Source organism: Rutidosis leptorrhynchoides, chromosome 1, assembly GCF_046630445.1.
Source record: "Rutidosis leptorrhynchoides isolate AG116_Rl617_1_P2 chromosome 1, CSIRO_AGI_Rlap_v1, whole genome shotgun sequence".
Taxonomy (NCBI): domain Eukaryota; kingdom Viridiplantae; phylum Streptophyta; class Magnoliopsida; order Asterales; family Asteraceae; genus Rutidosis; species Rutidosis leptorrhynchoides.
Genome location: NC_092333.1, coordinates 598,244,195 through 598,256,758, shown reverse-complemented (window position 1 = coordinate 598,256,758; position 12,564 = coordinate 598,244,195). Strand labels below are relative to the sequence as shown.

Below are 12,564 nucleotides of genomic sequence, written 5' to 3'. Positions count from 1 at the left end.
TTTTTATGCATTTTAAATTTTAAGTTTGATGTGAATTTTTAATATTAATTTTGAATTTTATATTTAAATTGTGTGAATTTAAAAAAAACAAAAATTTACTTTATCTCATTAAGTTAAAAATATGATTTTTAAAATTCGTCGTAAGTTGAAGACTAGGTCGTTGAACCGAAATTGCTTTACCCGAGGGAGGGACGAGAACTTTTATTATCATTATTTTTAATCTTATTGAATTAAAGTATGCCAAAAACATTAAAAAAACCCAAAAATCTTAGCTTTTAAAACAATCGCTACAAAAAGACAAATTTTAAAATTTTGTCGAAGGACGGACTAGGACATCGATCCGAAACGACCTCGTCCTAAATAACAAGGGAAACAAAATTTTAAAATTAATTACTTAATTGTTTTATAAGTTAAAGATTATAAAAAAAAAAAAAAAATTAGCAAACTCCGTGACTCGCGGAGTTTGAAGGGGAAATCCTCGCGAGTCGTGGGAGGACCGAAAATCAGAAAAAAATAAAAAGAGCTGAACGATCAGTCTCAGTCCACACAACCCAAAACAGAAAAAAAAAATACAGCGAAAAACTGCACAAAAAAACCGAAAAATACACCCCAAAATCACAATTTTTAACCGTTAATCACCAAATCTTTTACTAAAATCATGTTGAGAAGGATGCTATCTAGGAATTATTCAAGAAAAACGGTAAATTTCTACACCTAAACACCATTTAATCCAAAATTAGTGTTCTTGAGCAATTTTTTCCCCAATTTGATTTTGATACTTTTTATTGTAATTAAACTTAAATTGTTTATGTATTATGCTTGTATAACCTAGATTGATGCTGTTTAACATGATTAGAAGCCTTAAACTTCAAATTTTGAGTAATCTAGGGTTTGTGTTCTTGAGCAAATTTGGGGCTTTTTGATATAAACAGGTTATGGCCGATTTTTGTCATGAATTGTTGCTAAATTAAGTAGTGTAACATGTCTAGGTAGTTAAATGATCCAAACTTTGAGCCTAAACATGATTTTGAGAATTAAAGTGGACTTTTTCAAGTCTAAAATTCATGAACTTGATTTTTGAAAGATAATGCCATTTGAAACTTGTTTAATTGCTAGTAATGATTATTTTGACATGTTATTTGAGTTGAATGCTTATGAACTTGGCGAACATTTTCATATATGCTTATTTGAAAAAGTGTAGATTTGATAAAAATGTGAAAATGAGCTTAAGTTTGATATAAATTGATCATGTCATTGTAATTATTTTGATTGATGATTTTGCTGACACTAATGCATATTTGGATGCACAAAAATTGTGTTTGATGTGTTTTGCAGACTGAAAGGGGTGAATCTTCATCCCAAGCTCGCAATGCTCCTGCTGAGAATGCGGAACAACAGGAGGTGGATAACTACTACAAGCAGGATATACCTCATCCAGTCATGACCTTTTCTGATATGCACTTGGAAGAGTTGCACCCGAACCTGAGATTTGACAGACTTTGGATAGATTATCCAAAATACCAAAGGGGTTTGCATACTCTTCATTCTAAGGTTGTTGAGGTACCGAGGGTCATAGAATGGGGACCCTTAGAAGCTGTAGAATTGGCCGGGCCAATTAGGGAATTACTTGTACAGAGGTATGGTAATTCTACTTTTAATGACTGGGTACGTTTATTCACCATGCGTAGACCTGTATATAAAGTATGGTGTGAAGAATTGTTATGTAGTATAGAATTAAATGATCGGGTAGCTAGTTTAACCGACCGATCATTTATTAGATTTTTGTTAGGAGGTTCGATGCGCCACATGTCTTTACTAGACATGGCTCAGGCTTTACGTATATATACGCCTGAGGAGTTAGCATCTGCCGATTGTAGAGGGTTGATACTAAACGGTAGAAAGATAGATGAAAATTTTGATACACACGGTGTGTGGAGTCAAATAACAAGCCATCACCGTTTCAAAGGGGGAAATTACTCTTATTTGGATATAGATAGAGCCTAATTAAGAGTGATTCATAGGTTTTTAGCTAATTCGATTACACAAAGAGGTAAGAACAAGGAAAAGGTAAATGAACAGGATTTGTTTTACCATTTGTGTATTCGAGACCCACAAAGCGCTGTAAGTATACCTTATTGTGTGGGTTATTATTTATCAGCTATGGTTAGGGGGATGCGACCGCATAGCATAATAGGAGGTGGTATTTTTATTACTTTGATTGGTGAATATCTCGGTGTGGATATAAGTCGGGGGGGATTATTAGTAGAAGAACCAGAACCCCGCGATACTATAGGTTTAAATGTATACCATGGTGCGAAAGTTTTGAAGAGGCAAAATAATGCCGCAGTACAATACCATGGTAGACATCCACAGGTTGAGAGAAACCAACAGCAAGGTAATGTAGGAGGGGGAAATGAAATGCAAGAAATACAAAGGTTTATAGCTTCACAGGAGTACGAAAATGCTAGACAGAGAGCATTTGAAGATTGGCAAGTTCATCAGAACCAAATCATAGCTCATTGCCAACATATAGGTAGAAACTATATTCCTACACCAAAACCCATCTTCCCTCCCTGGTCTATAGAGATGCAACCACCGTATCCTACGTATAACCCTGCCGAAGCATTCTATAGCACCTATGGTTATGCCTGGAACCCCTATTGGTACCAGTATCATCCCTAGTCTACTTAGTTTTATTTATTTTGTAATTTGTAATATTGATACATTTAATACTTATGTTAATATTGTAATAGTTTTTATAATTTTCTAACTTTTATTCCTAGATTTTAATAATTTTTGAATGTGGGGTAATATACCAAACTTCAAAAATATGTATATATGTTTGCAGTTTATCTTATGTACACAACAGGGTAAAACAACGCATTTTCAAAGACTGGCATTAAGTTCAGCAAAAGCAACTAATTTTGACGACAAGATGCAAAATATATGTGAAATAACAACAAGACGGAATGAACAAATGATGTGCACCATTTATCATTCAGCAAACAAACGCCAATATATTTGGAAACTTTGGTAAAAATTTAATCATTTTCACACAAATCACCCTCAATAATTTAAATTGTTACTGATTTCTTGCAAATGAGGGCATTGCAAGATCTTAAGTGTGGGAAGGGGTTAAATTCTTTCGGATTTTAAAATTTTTACTTTAAACACTGGGTTACCATTAAAAATACTAGTAAAGCAGTAGTTGTATTAGAATCTAGTGCTCTCTGATAATAAAGAACAGCCCTAGTCTTATATACTGACTACCCAATTCTAGTAAAATTTTACAAAATTTTCAATTAAATGAACTCAAAATCATGTTTATACATATTTATGAACGATAAAACTAGGTTATAACACCGAAATTATTGTTACCTCGAAAAGGACATAAATTGAGAAACAAACCAAAATGTTAAAATTCATTTAAAATGGAATAGAGGACGATAAAAAAAGGAAAATAAAAGCCAAGTGTGGGAAAAATTACCAAGTTATCTTAAACATATGCCACATATTTTTGTACAAATAACTGAAAATACTTTTGCTTTGGACTAAACTAAAAAGTTTTACCTGATTTACTGTAAGAAAGATGGATCTACACGATGAATCAATTCCATCATTAAAAGGAAGTAAAGTCTTCCGAAAAAGACACGCGCTTCTTGATTTAGGTCAGGAAGTTGTCGTCCAGACCAGCTGTAGGTTGACGAAAAATCTAGAAAAGTCATCACTAAAATCAGCAGGAAATCCACGGACCTCAGCATTAAACAGGGTCGCCAAGTGGTCAGATTTATCCTAACCATGAGAAGGATTTATCTCGTAAAATGGGGGGCACCATGCAAATTAGCTGGATAAGACTAATGAATCAGATCCTCAGAAAGGATAATCTCCTTAAAGATTAAAAATCAGCTTTTAAGCCTGATATTACTCAATCCTAGAGATTGACCTTAAAGATTGAGAATTCAAACTCATGGAATTCAATGATATCTAAACTCGAGCTTGAACGAGAAAATATTTTGATCAAAATTACAAACCGATTTGTTTTCTGAAAACCCTATTTTCAATGCGTTCATTACCATTGAACGTAAAATCCTAGGAATTCACCTGGAATTCATTAGGTCACCTGAACCAAATCGGGTGTCAACCGTAAGAACGGTGGTTGCATAGCATGGTCAAAGACAAGACCTTGTGCCAGACCAAAAAATTATAAGGGTGAGCTTTACTATTGCTCCTACCAAGGATAGTAATTGCGTCCGACACGTTATAGACCATAATTAAAAGCATGTCAGGGGACATTGCCTTAACAGTTGCTTGTTCAACGCTTTCCTTTACAACCGGACGGTAGTTTACCGAAAGGTAATATACGGGACAAGTAAACTGGACGTGTTGCTTTCCAAATACAAGGTTAGCAAGTGGGTGGCACAAAGCTGCAAGTTTTGAGCTAAAATTTTCAAATCTGAAACCCACCAAACCCACAAAAATATTTTGCAAACACCGGTAAAGGGTTATTCCTGAAAACTTATCTAGGGTAAAAACTAGATTTAATTTTCAAAAGATCAAATGTTTTCATAAAGATCCAATTTCCTTAATGGATCTAAATTTTTATAGTCATGTGGGACTGTAAACCATATCGTTACTACCATTGTTTATACCACCGTATAGAAATCACTGTTGTACAAAGTGTGAAGAATAAAGAAGTGATTCTAGTATTTCAAGACGATATTGCTTGAGGACAAGCAACGCTTAAGTGTGGGAATATTTGATAATGCTAAAAACGAACATATATTTCATAGCATTATTCCTCAAGAAAGACAAGCTTTTAGTTGCAATTGTTCTATTTACAAGTGATATTCGTTTAAATAATAAAAGGTGAAGACAAAAGACAGATTCGACGAATTGAAGACGCAAACGACCAAAAAGCTCAAAAGTACAAAATACAATCAAAGAGGTTCCAATTATTGATAAGAAACGTCTCGAAATTACAAGAGTACAAGATTCAAAACGCAAAGTACAAGATATTAAATTGTACGCAAGGACGTTCGAAAATCCGGAACCGGGACCAGAGTCAACTCTCAACGCTCGACGCAACGGACTAAAAATTACAAGTCAACTATGCACATAAATATAATATAATATTTAAATAATTCTTATAATTATTTATATATTATAATAAATAATAAAAACCGTCGGCAAGAAAGACTCCAAACTGGACTGAGCTGTAATTTCAATCTCCGCGACTCGCGGAGTTTGAAGGCCAAAAATGCCGCGAGTCGCGGAGCCCCAAGTTTTGAAAGTCCCTATAAAAGCAACCGAATTCTGAGCATTTTTCATCATCTTTTTCTTCTTCTCTCATAATACTACGTAAATATTTATATTTTAATTTTAATTTTAATTATAATTCTAATAATAAGGGTATGTTAGCGAATGTTGTAATGGTGTAAGTCGAAATTCTGTCCGTGTAACGCTACGCTATTTTTAATCATTGTAAGTTATGTTCAACCTTTTTACATTAATGTCTCGTAGCTAAGTTATTATTATGCTTATTTAATCCGAAGTAATCATGATGTTGGGCTAATTACTAAAATTGGGTAATTGGGCTTTGTACCATAATTGGGGTTTGGACAAAAGAACGACACTTATGGAAATTACACTATGGGCTATTAATGGGTTTTATATTAACTAAACAATACCTTGTTAATTTAATATACAAACTTATAATTTGACGTATTTATATATAACCACATACGCTTGACTGGGTATGGTGGGCGGGATATCTATAAATATCAATAATTATTCATTTTACCGGACACGGAACTGGATTAATAGTTAATAGACTTGTTGAAACAGGGGTGAATTACATTCAAGGGTAATTGGTGTAATTGTAAACAAAGTAGTAAAACCTTGATTTACACGCAGTCGATAACCTGGTGTATTCATTAAACAAAGTATTAAAACCTTGTTACAATTCGAATCCCCAATTAGTTGAAATATTTGACTTCGGGAATAAGAATAATTTGACGAAGGCTTTCGCTCTTTATATTTATGACTGATGGACTATTATGGAAAAAATCCGTATGGACATATTAAATAATCCAGGACAAAGGACAATTAACTCATGGGCATAAAACTAAAATCAACACGTCAAACATCATGATTACGGAAGTTTAAATAAGCATAATTCTTTTATTTCATATTTAATTTCCTTTATTTTATATTTAATTGCACTTCTAATTATCACATTTTTATTGTTATTGTATTTAATTGCACTTTTAATTATCGTACTTTTTAATTATCGCAAGTTTATTTTATCGCACTTTTATTATTCGCAATTTCATTATCATTATTTACTTTACGCTTTAATTTAAGTCTTGTATTTATTTTTAATATTTTACATTTGGTTTTAACTGCGACTAAAGTTTTAAAATCGACAAACCGGTCATTAACGGTAAAAACCCCCCTTTATAATAATAATATTACTTATATATATATTTGTATTTTTATAAAAGTAAACTAATATAGCGTTAAGCTTTGTTTAAAAAAGATTCCCTGTGGAACGAACCGGACTTACTAAAAACTACACTACTGTACGATTAGGTACACTGCCTATAAGTGTTGTAGCAAGGTTTAAGTATATCCATTCTATAAATAAATAAATATCTTGTGTAAAATTGTATCGTATTTAATAGTATTTTCCTTCTAAAATTAATAGTATTTTTTATACCCCTTAGCTTTGACATCAGGTGCCTAGAGGTTTCTTGCTTCCGCTGTTAGATTTGCTGTCTTGCTGTTAAGGACCTACTGTATTAGTTATCCGCTGCATTGCTAGAGATGTCTCATTCATGGAACTTTTCTTTTGCATTCGTAGTTTATGTTAATTTCAAACAATGGTTTTGTAACGACCTTAGGGTCAAATAATTATGTTTATGCTCCTATTCGTAGGATGCGCGCTATCTTTTGTAAAACACTATGTCTTTATGAATGCAAACTGGTTTTCAAACAGCATGTAGTATTCAACCGTGTAAAGATCCTGTTGTTGACGAATCGTACGCGATGGTTTTGTATGGGGCGTCACAGGTTGACTTTGTTTGACTTGCATGATATAGTTGACTTTTACTTTAAAGCGCGTCGAGTCGAGCAATAAGACAACGTATGCTATGAAACCACACTTGTTTAAGATACATATATTGACCAACCTAAATACATATACTTAGGTTACATTACTCGGGTCTGAACCGTACAAGTCGTTTGTCTTTCATTCTGAGCTTTATTCAAAGGTGAGTCTACAGTCCCGCTTTTTACATGTTTTCAAGGATGAGAATACACGCTGTTATATTTACATTTTCAATTACTTTTATATCGACATGAGTACTACACATATGCATACTGAGTTTATACACAAAGCTTCTAGCTTGAATACTTTTAATACCATCAGTGTAAGTACAATTTAGATGGACGGATCCGTTAGGTTGACAACCTCACCCACTATAAAAGCAGTGGTGCATTTATTTTGAACATTAGATACACTCGTACATGTGTATAACATTTTAGGAGGTAAAGGCGGGTATAGTGGCATCTATACTCGGGTTAATGCTAGTATTCAGGTGCTCGGTGTATGCAGCGATAGAATCTCGTGGGCAGGAAAATTAAACTAATTTTTCTGATAACTGTTTTTCAGATACTATACAACGATATTTAAACTATGGTTTACGAGCAAATGAGATAAAACTTGACAGAGTGTTGTCTACAAATGATTGGAATTTGACATGGTAGTGTCAACAAACTTTTGAAACGAGAAACGGTGTTGTCTAAAAACTTTAACATTAAACTTTGGTGGTCTTTCACTAGTAAACGTTTTCGAAATGTTATTTCTTAAACATACTGTATTGTTTACCTAAAACCTGTAGATTCACTCAACATTATTGTTGACCCGTTTTGCGTGTTTTATTCTCAGGTATTAATTGCTTCCGCTGTAGAATATTGCTGTTATGTAGAAGTCAAGCCAAGCACTGGGACCAGAGTTAACATTCTGTTAAAGGGATTTGACGGGGTGTTACATTTGGTATCAGAGCCAGACCCAGGACCAAACGTGCACAGCGAGGACGCTGTGTCCCATTAGGGGGAGGACTGTAATATCCGTGTTATATCCGTCCCACATCGGTTGGAGAGGGGAACGAAGCATGCCTTATAAGGGTGTGGAGACCTTTCCTAGCATGACGCGTTTTGGGACCACAAGCGCAGCATATCTCATGAGAACTCTGCAGTTAAGCGTGCTCAGACGAGAGCACTACCAGGATGGGTGACCTCCTGGGAAAGTGCTCGTCGTGTGTGGTTGCCAAGAAAAATCTGTGTTCCTACGGGCAAAGCGGACAATATCATGCTACGGGGAACGTTTACCTGGGATGTTACAACTATTTAGGCACTTTTGTCCCACGTTACTGAGCAAACATACAAAAATACGAACCTGAGTTATATTTACCGCTTACTCGTTAAAAGGAAGACACGTATGTGAGTTATAGCTAGGAAATCCTAGCTAAATATAAATAATAAAACCGTTACTCTCTTTTGGTAGCTAATTCTGACGTATTGCGACCTAACAACACCGCACAAATAAAACCGTCCGTTTGGCCATATCATGATCTATTGTCTCAATGTCCGTGTCGCATATTGGGCATCGAGTCGAGTCTAAATCCACCCCACGTCTGTCAAGTTCCACTATAACCGAAATCTTTCGAAATTTAGTACGCCAAACAAACACACCTAATTTATGAGGCAACACTGGGTATCACACGGAAGAAAGTGGCATCAGCAGTTTGTCATTTATCGTCTTGGTGAGGGTTGGAATAGAAAACACTTTGTTATTTTTAAGTTTGAGTTCCTTCTCACTTTTTGGGAAGGTCTGTGGGAGATTTTTCCAACCTTCGATGGTACTGTCAATATCATCGCGATTTGGATTTCCTCCTAACACGTGTGTGAGTCACAAATGAGAGCATTCGATGTCGATATTGCCGTTACAAAACATGTTAATATTAAAAAGATTTTTTTAATTTTTTAATTAATTATTAATTCATTGTTTAATTTTGAATTTAAAATCCAAACATAACCTTAATGAGTAAGCTTAAGAAAGTCCTTAAATATTAAATTTGTGTTTTAATCACATTTAATTTGTAAAACTAATTCAAGAAATAAGAAACATTTAAACACTCCAACTAATTATACAAAAACTCTAACTCCTAACTTACAGTTATAATTTTTTTAATCTAATTTTACCAAATATATCTAACTAGTTGTGGAGCCATCGCTTCGCGCCGGGGACTCCGTTTTGAATGCGAGTTAAAAAAAAAGTCTAGATCTATTTTGTAAAAAAAAAAAAAATTCGACATCTAACATTGAAGGGTTGTTCCTTTTGTGAAAGTTGCTTCTTTTATCGTTGAGGAAGAAAAGAGAAAAAAAAAGTTAGTTTATTTTTTTGTAAAAAAGTATTTTTTTTTCGACATTTTTTGGTAATATTGAAGGGTTGGTTTTTTTACTAAAGTTGCTTATTTTATCGTTGGGGACAAAAAAAAATTGTAAAAAAAGAATGTTTTTTGACATCTTTTGGTAGCATTGAAGCGTTGTTCATTTTATGAAAGTTGTCTCTTTTATCGTTGAGGAAGAAAAGAGAGAAAAAAAAAGTTAGTTGATTTTTTTGTAAAAAGGTATTTTTTTCGACATCTTTTGGTAACATTGAAGGATTGGTTCTTTTACGAAAGTTGCTTATTTTATCGTTGGGGACAAAAAAAATGGTAAATGACGAAAATACCCTTGGTTACTATTGGTGAATAATGAAATAGAGTTTTGTCTATTAGTATATATATATATAAATAATAGTAGTACTAATAACAAAAATAATGAATAATTATTAGATAGTAAAAAGTATATGGTCGATTTATAATGGATGAGAAGTGTAATGGTGAATTTATGAAATGTGAAAAGTTTGTGGTAAGTTTATAAAAGTTATAAAGTTAGTTATTATAAAGGTGTGGTTGAATTATAAAAAAGTAAAAGGTTTGGTGGTTGAATTATAAAAAAGTAAAAAATTGGTGTGCGTTTGAAAAGTTTGAAAAGTTAACTATTTAAATAATGAATAATTATTAGATAGTAAAAAGTATGTGGTCGATTTATAATGGATGAGAAGTGTAATGGTGAATTTATGAAATGTGAAAAGTTTGTGGTAAGTTTATAAAAGTTATAAAGTTAGTGATTATAAATGTGTGGTTGAATTATAAAAAAGTAAAAGGTTTGGTGATTGAATTATAAAAAAGTAAAAAATTGGTGTGCGTTTGTGAAGTTTGAAAAGTTAACTATTCATTTTAAGTATGTCTTTTAGATAGGTAGGTATAATTATTTACCATGAACATCAATCTAATTTTAGATTCTACTTTATTTTAATTAATTAATTTATATTTATATTTATATACTCCATTATTATTATTAACGATATATTTCATAAAAATATTTCGTTATAAAAAATATTTTCCTTTTTTTTAACCCAGAAATCACCCACCCCCAAATCTACAAACACTCCCCAAATCTACAAACACTCCCCAAATCAGACGTTTTCTAAATCCCTTTAAAAACCCCCCTATCATTCTTCAATCACCCCCAATTTCTCAGATCTAAATCATGGGCAAAGGTGGAACTTTAAGCGAATCAGTCCTCAAAAAAATCATACTTTCATACACTTACGTCGCAATATGGATCTTCCTCAGTTTCACTGTAATCGTCTACAACAAATACATCTTAGATCGCAAGATGTACAATTGGCCCTACCCAATTTCACTAACCATGATCCACATGGGTTTTTGTTCTTCATTAGCTTACGTCCTCGTTTCCGTTTTTAAAGTCGTTGAACCGGTTCAAATGACTCGCGACATTTACCTCAAATCGGTCGTACCAATCGGTTTGTTATACGCTTTATCTTTATGGTTATCTAATTCTGCTTATATTTATCTGTCTGTATCGTTTATTCAAATGCTTAAAGCTTTAATGCCTGTTGCTGTTTATTCAATTGGTGTATTGTTTAAAAAAGAAGGGTTTAAAGGTGATGTTATGACTAATATGTTATCGATTTCGTTTGGTGTTGCGGTTGCTGCTTATGGTGAAGCTAAATTTAATAGTTGGGGGGTTATGTTGCAATTAGGTGCTGTTTGTTTTGAAGCTACTAGATTGGTTTTGATTCAGATTTTGTTAACTAGTAAAGGGATTACGTTTAATCCGATTACGTCGTTGTATTATGTCGCGCCGTGTTGTTTCGCGTTTTTATCGATTCCTTGGATGATTGTTGAGTTTCCAAAGTTGAGGGATACTTCAAGTTTTCATTTTGATTACTTGATATTTGGGTCTAATTCGTTGTGCGCGTTTGCGTTGAATCTTGCTGTGTTTTTGCTTGTTGGAAAGACGTCTGCTTTAACTATGAATGTGGCTGGGGTTGTGAAAGATTGGTTGTTGATTGCGTTTTCGTGGTCTGTGATTAAGGATACTGTGACACCGATTAATTTGTTTGGGTATGGGATCGCGTTTTTGGGTGTTGGGTATTATAATCATGCTAAGTTACAAGCGCTTAAGGCGAAAGAAGCTGAAAAGAAGGTGAGCCAAGTGGACGATGAATCTGGGAAGTTGTTGGAAGAAAGAAGTGCGGAAAAATCAGCACGAAAGACTGAATCTGATGAATGAGGGAACATGTTATGTTCGAGATTTATATGCGGTTAGGAAGGTCTTTAATTCTTAATTTTTGATTTGATGTATGTTTTAGATTTTAGATAGTTAAGTTATTATCACTATATTTTATAGTATCTACTATTGTTACTATCATGTCTATTTATTTAGAGGTGAGTCGTGGAACTATCTATATGAAGTTAGTTACTTCTTCATGATCAAACGGTTATGGATTCGAGTTGTGAAAACAGGGGAATGATTTCAGTCTCTGGATGTTATGAAGAAGATGAACAACTTTCGGTGGACCCGTGTACTCCTTTTTTACTTTAGACTTTGTTGTTATGTTTACTTGATGTAATGAACTTTTGGTTACCAATATGTGGACAAAGATCATCTTTTATATGCGTTTCTTATTCTTATTCACATCTTCATTTTAGGCATGACTTTGTTTGCATTTTGTGATTATTGTTTGAGGCTTAGGAACTTTATAGTTTTGAGGCTTTGCCTTTTAAAAAAATTATGTTTGAGTTATGTTTTTTTAGTTGCAAATAGTTGATAAATTTGCTTGGGTAGAATTTGCCTTGAGATGCCACATCAAATTAACCAGCTCTAGTGACTTCTGTTAATATAAGCATGTGTTTGCTGTAATTAAAACTTGTAGATGCCACATGCTGCAAGGTGAACTACCATTGGACTATTATATTTATATTTCATGGTTATAGATTTAGCTTATTATTTTATGCTAGATTTTAATGATGTGTAACAGCTAGTAAAGTATATATCAAGTTAGGAGTATTTTAAAATTCTTTGCAAGTTGATATGAATGAATACAAATTATATGTGGATGGAAGATGCAATTGTTGTCTAAAGTTG

General features: G+C 33.3%; 1 protein-coding gene across 1 annotated transcript; it reads left to right on the top strand.

Moving 5' to 3' along the window:
- The first annotated feature begins 10,565 nt into the window (after positions 1 to 10,565).
- Positions 10,566 to 12,164, top strand: LOC139883891 (probable sugar phosphate/phosphate translocator At5g25400). Its single transcript, XM_071867998.1, has one exon. The coding sequence runs from the start codon at positions 10,660 to 10,662 to the stop codon at positions 11,707 to 11,709; it is 1,050 nt and encodes a 349-aa protein (XP_071724099.1). The 5' UTR covers positions 10,566 to 10,659; the 3' UTR covers positions 11,710 to 12,164.
- Positions 12,165 to 12,564: the final 400 nt, after the last annotated feature.

Coding starts and splice junctions, on each gene's coding strand:
- LOC139883891 (XM_071867998.1), top strand. CDS start 10,660: ATGGGCAAAGGTGGAACTTTAAGCGAATCAGTCCTCAAAAAAATCATA.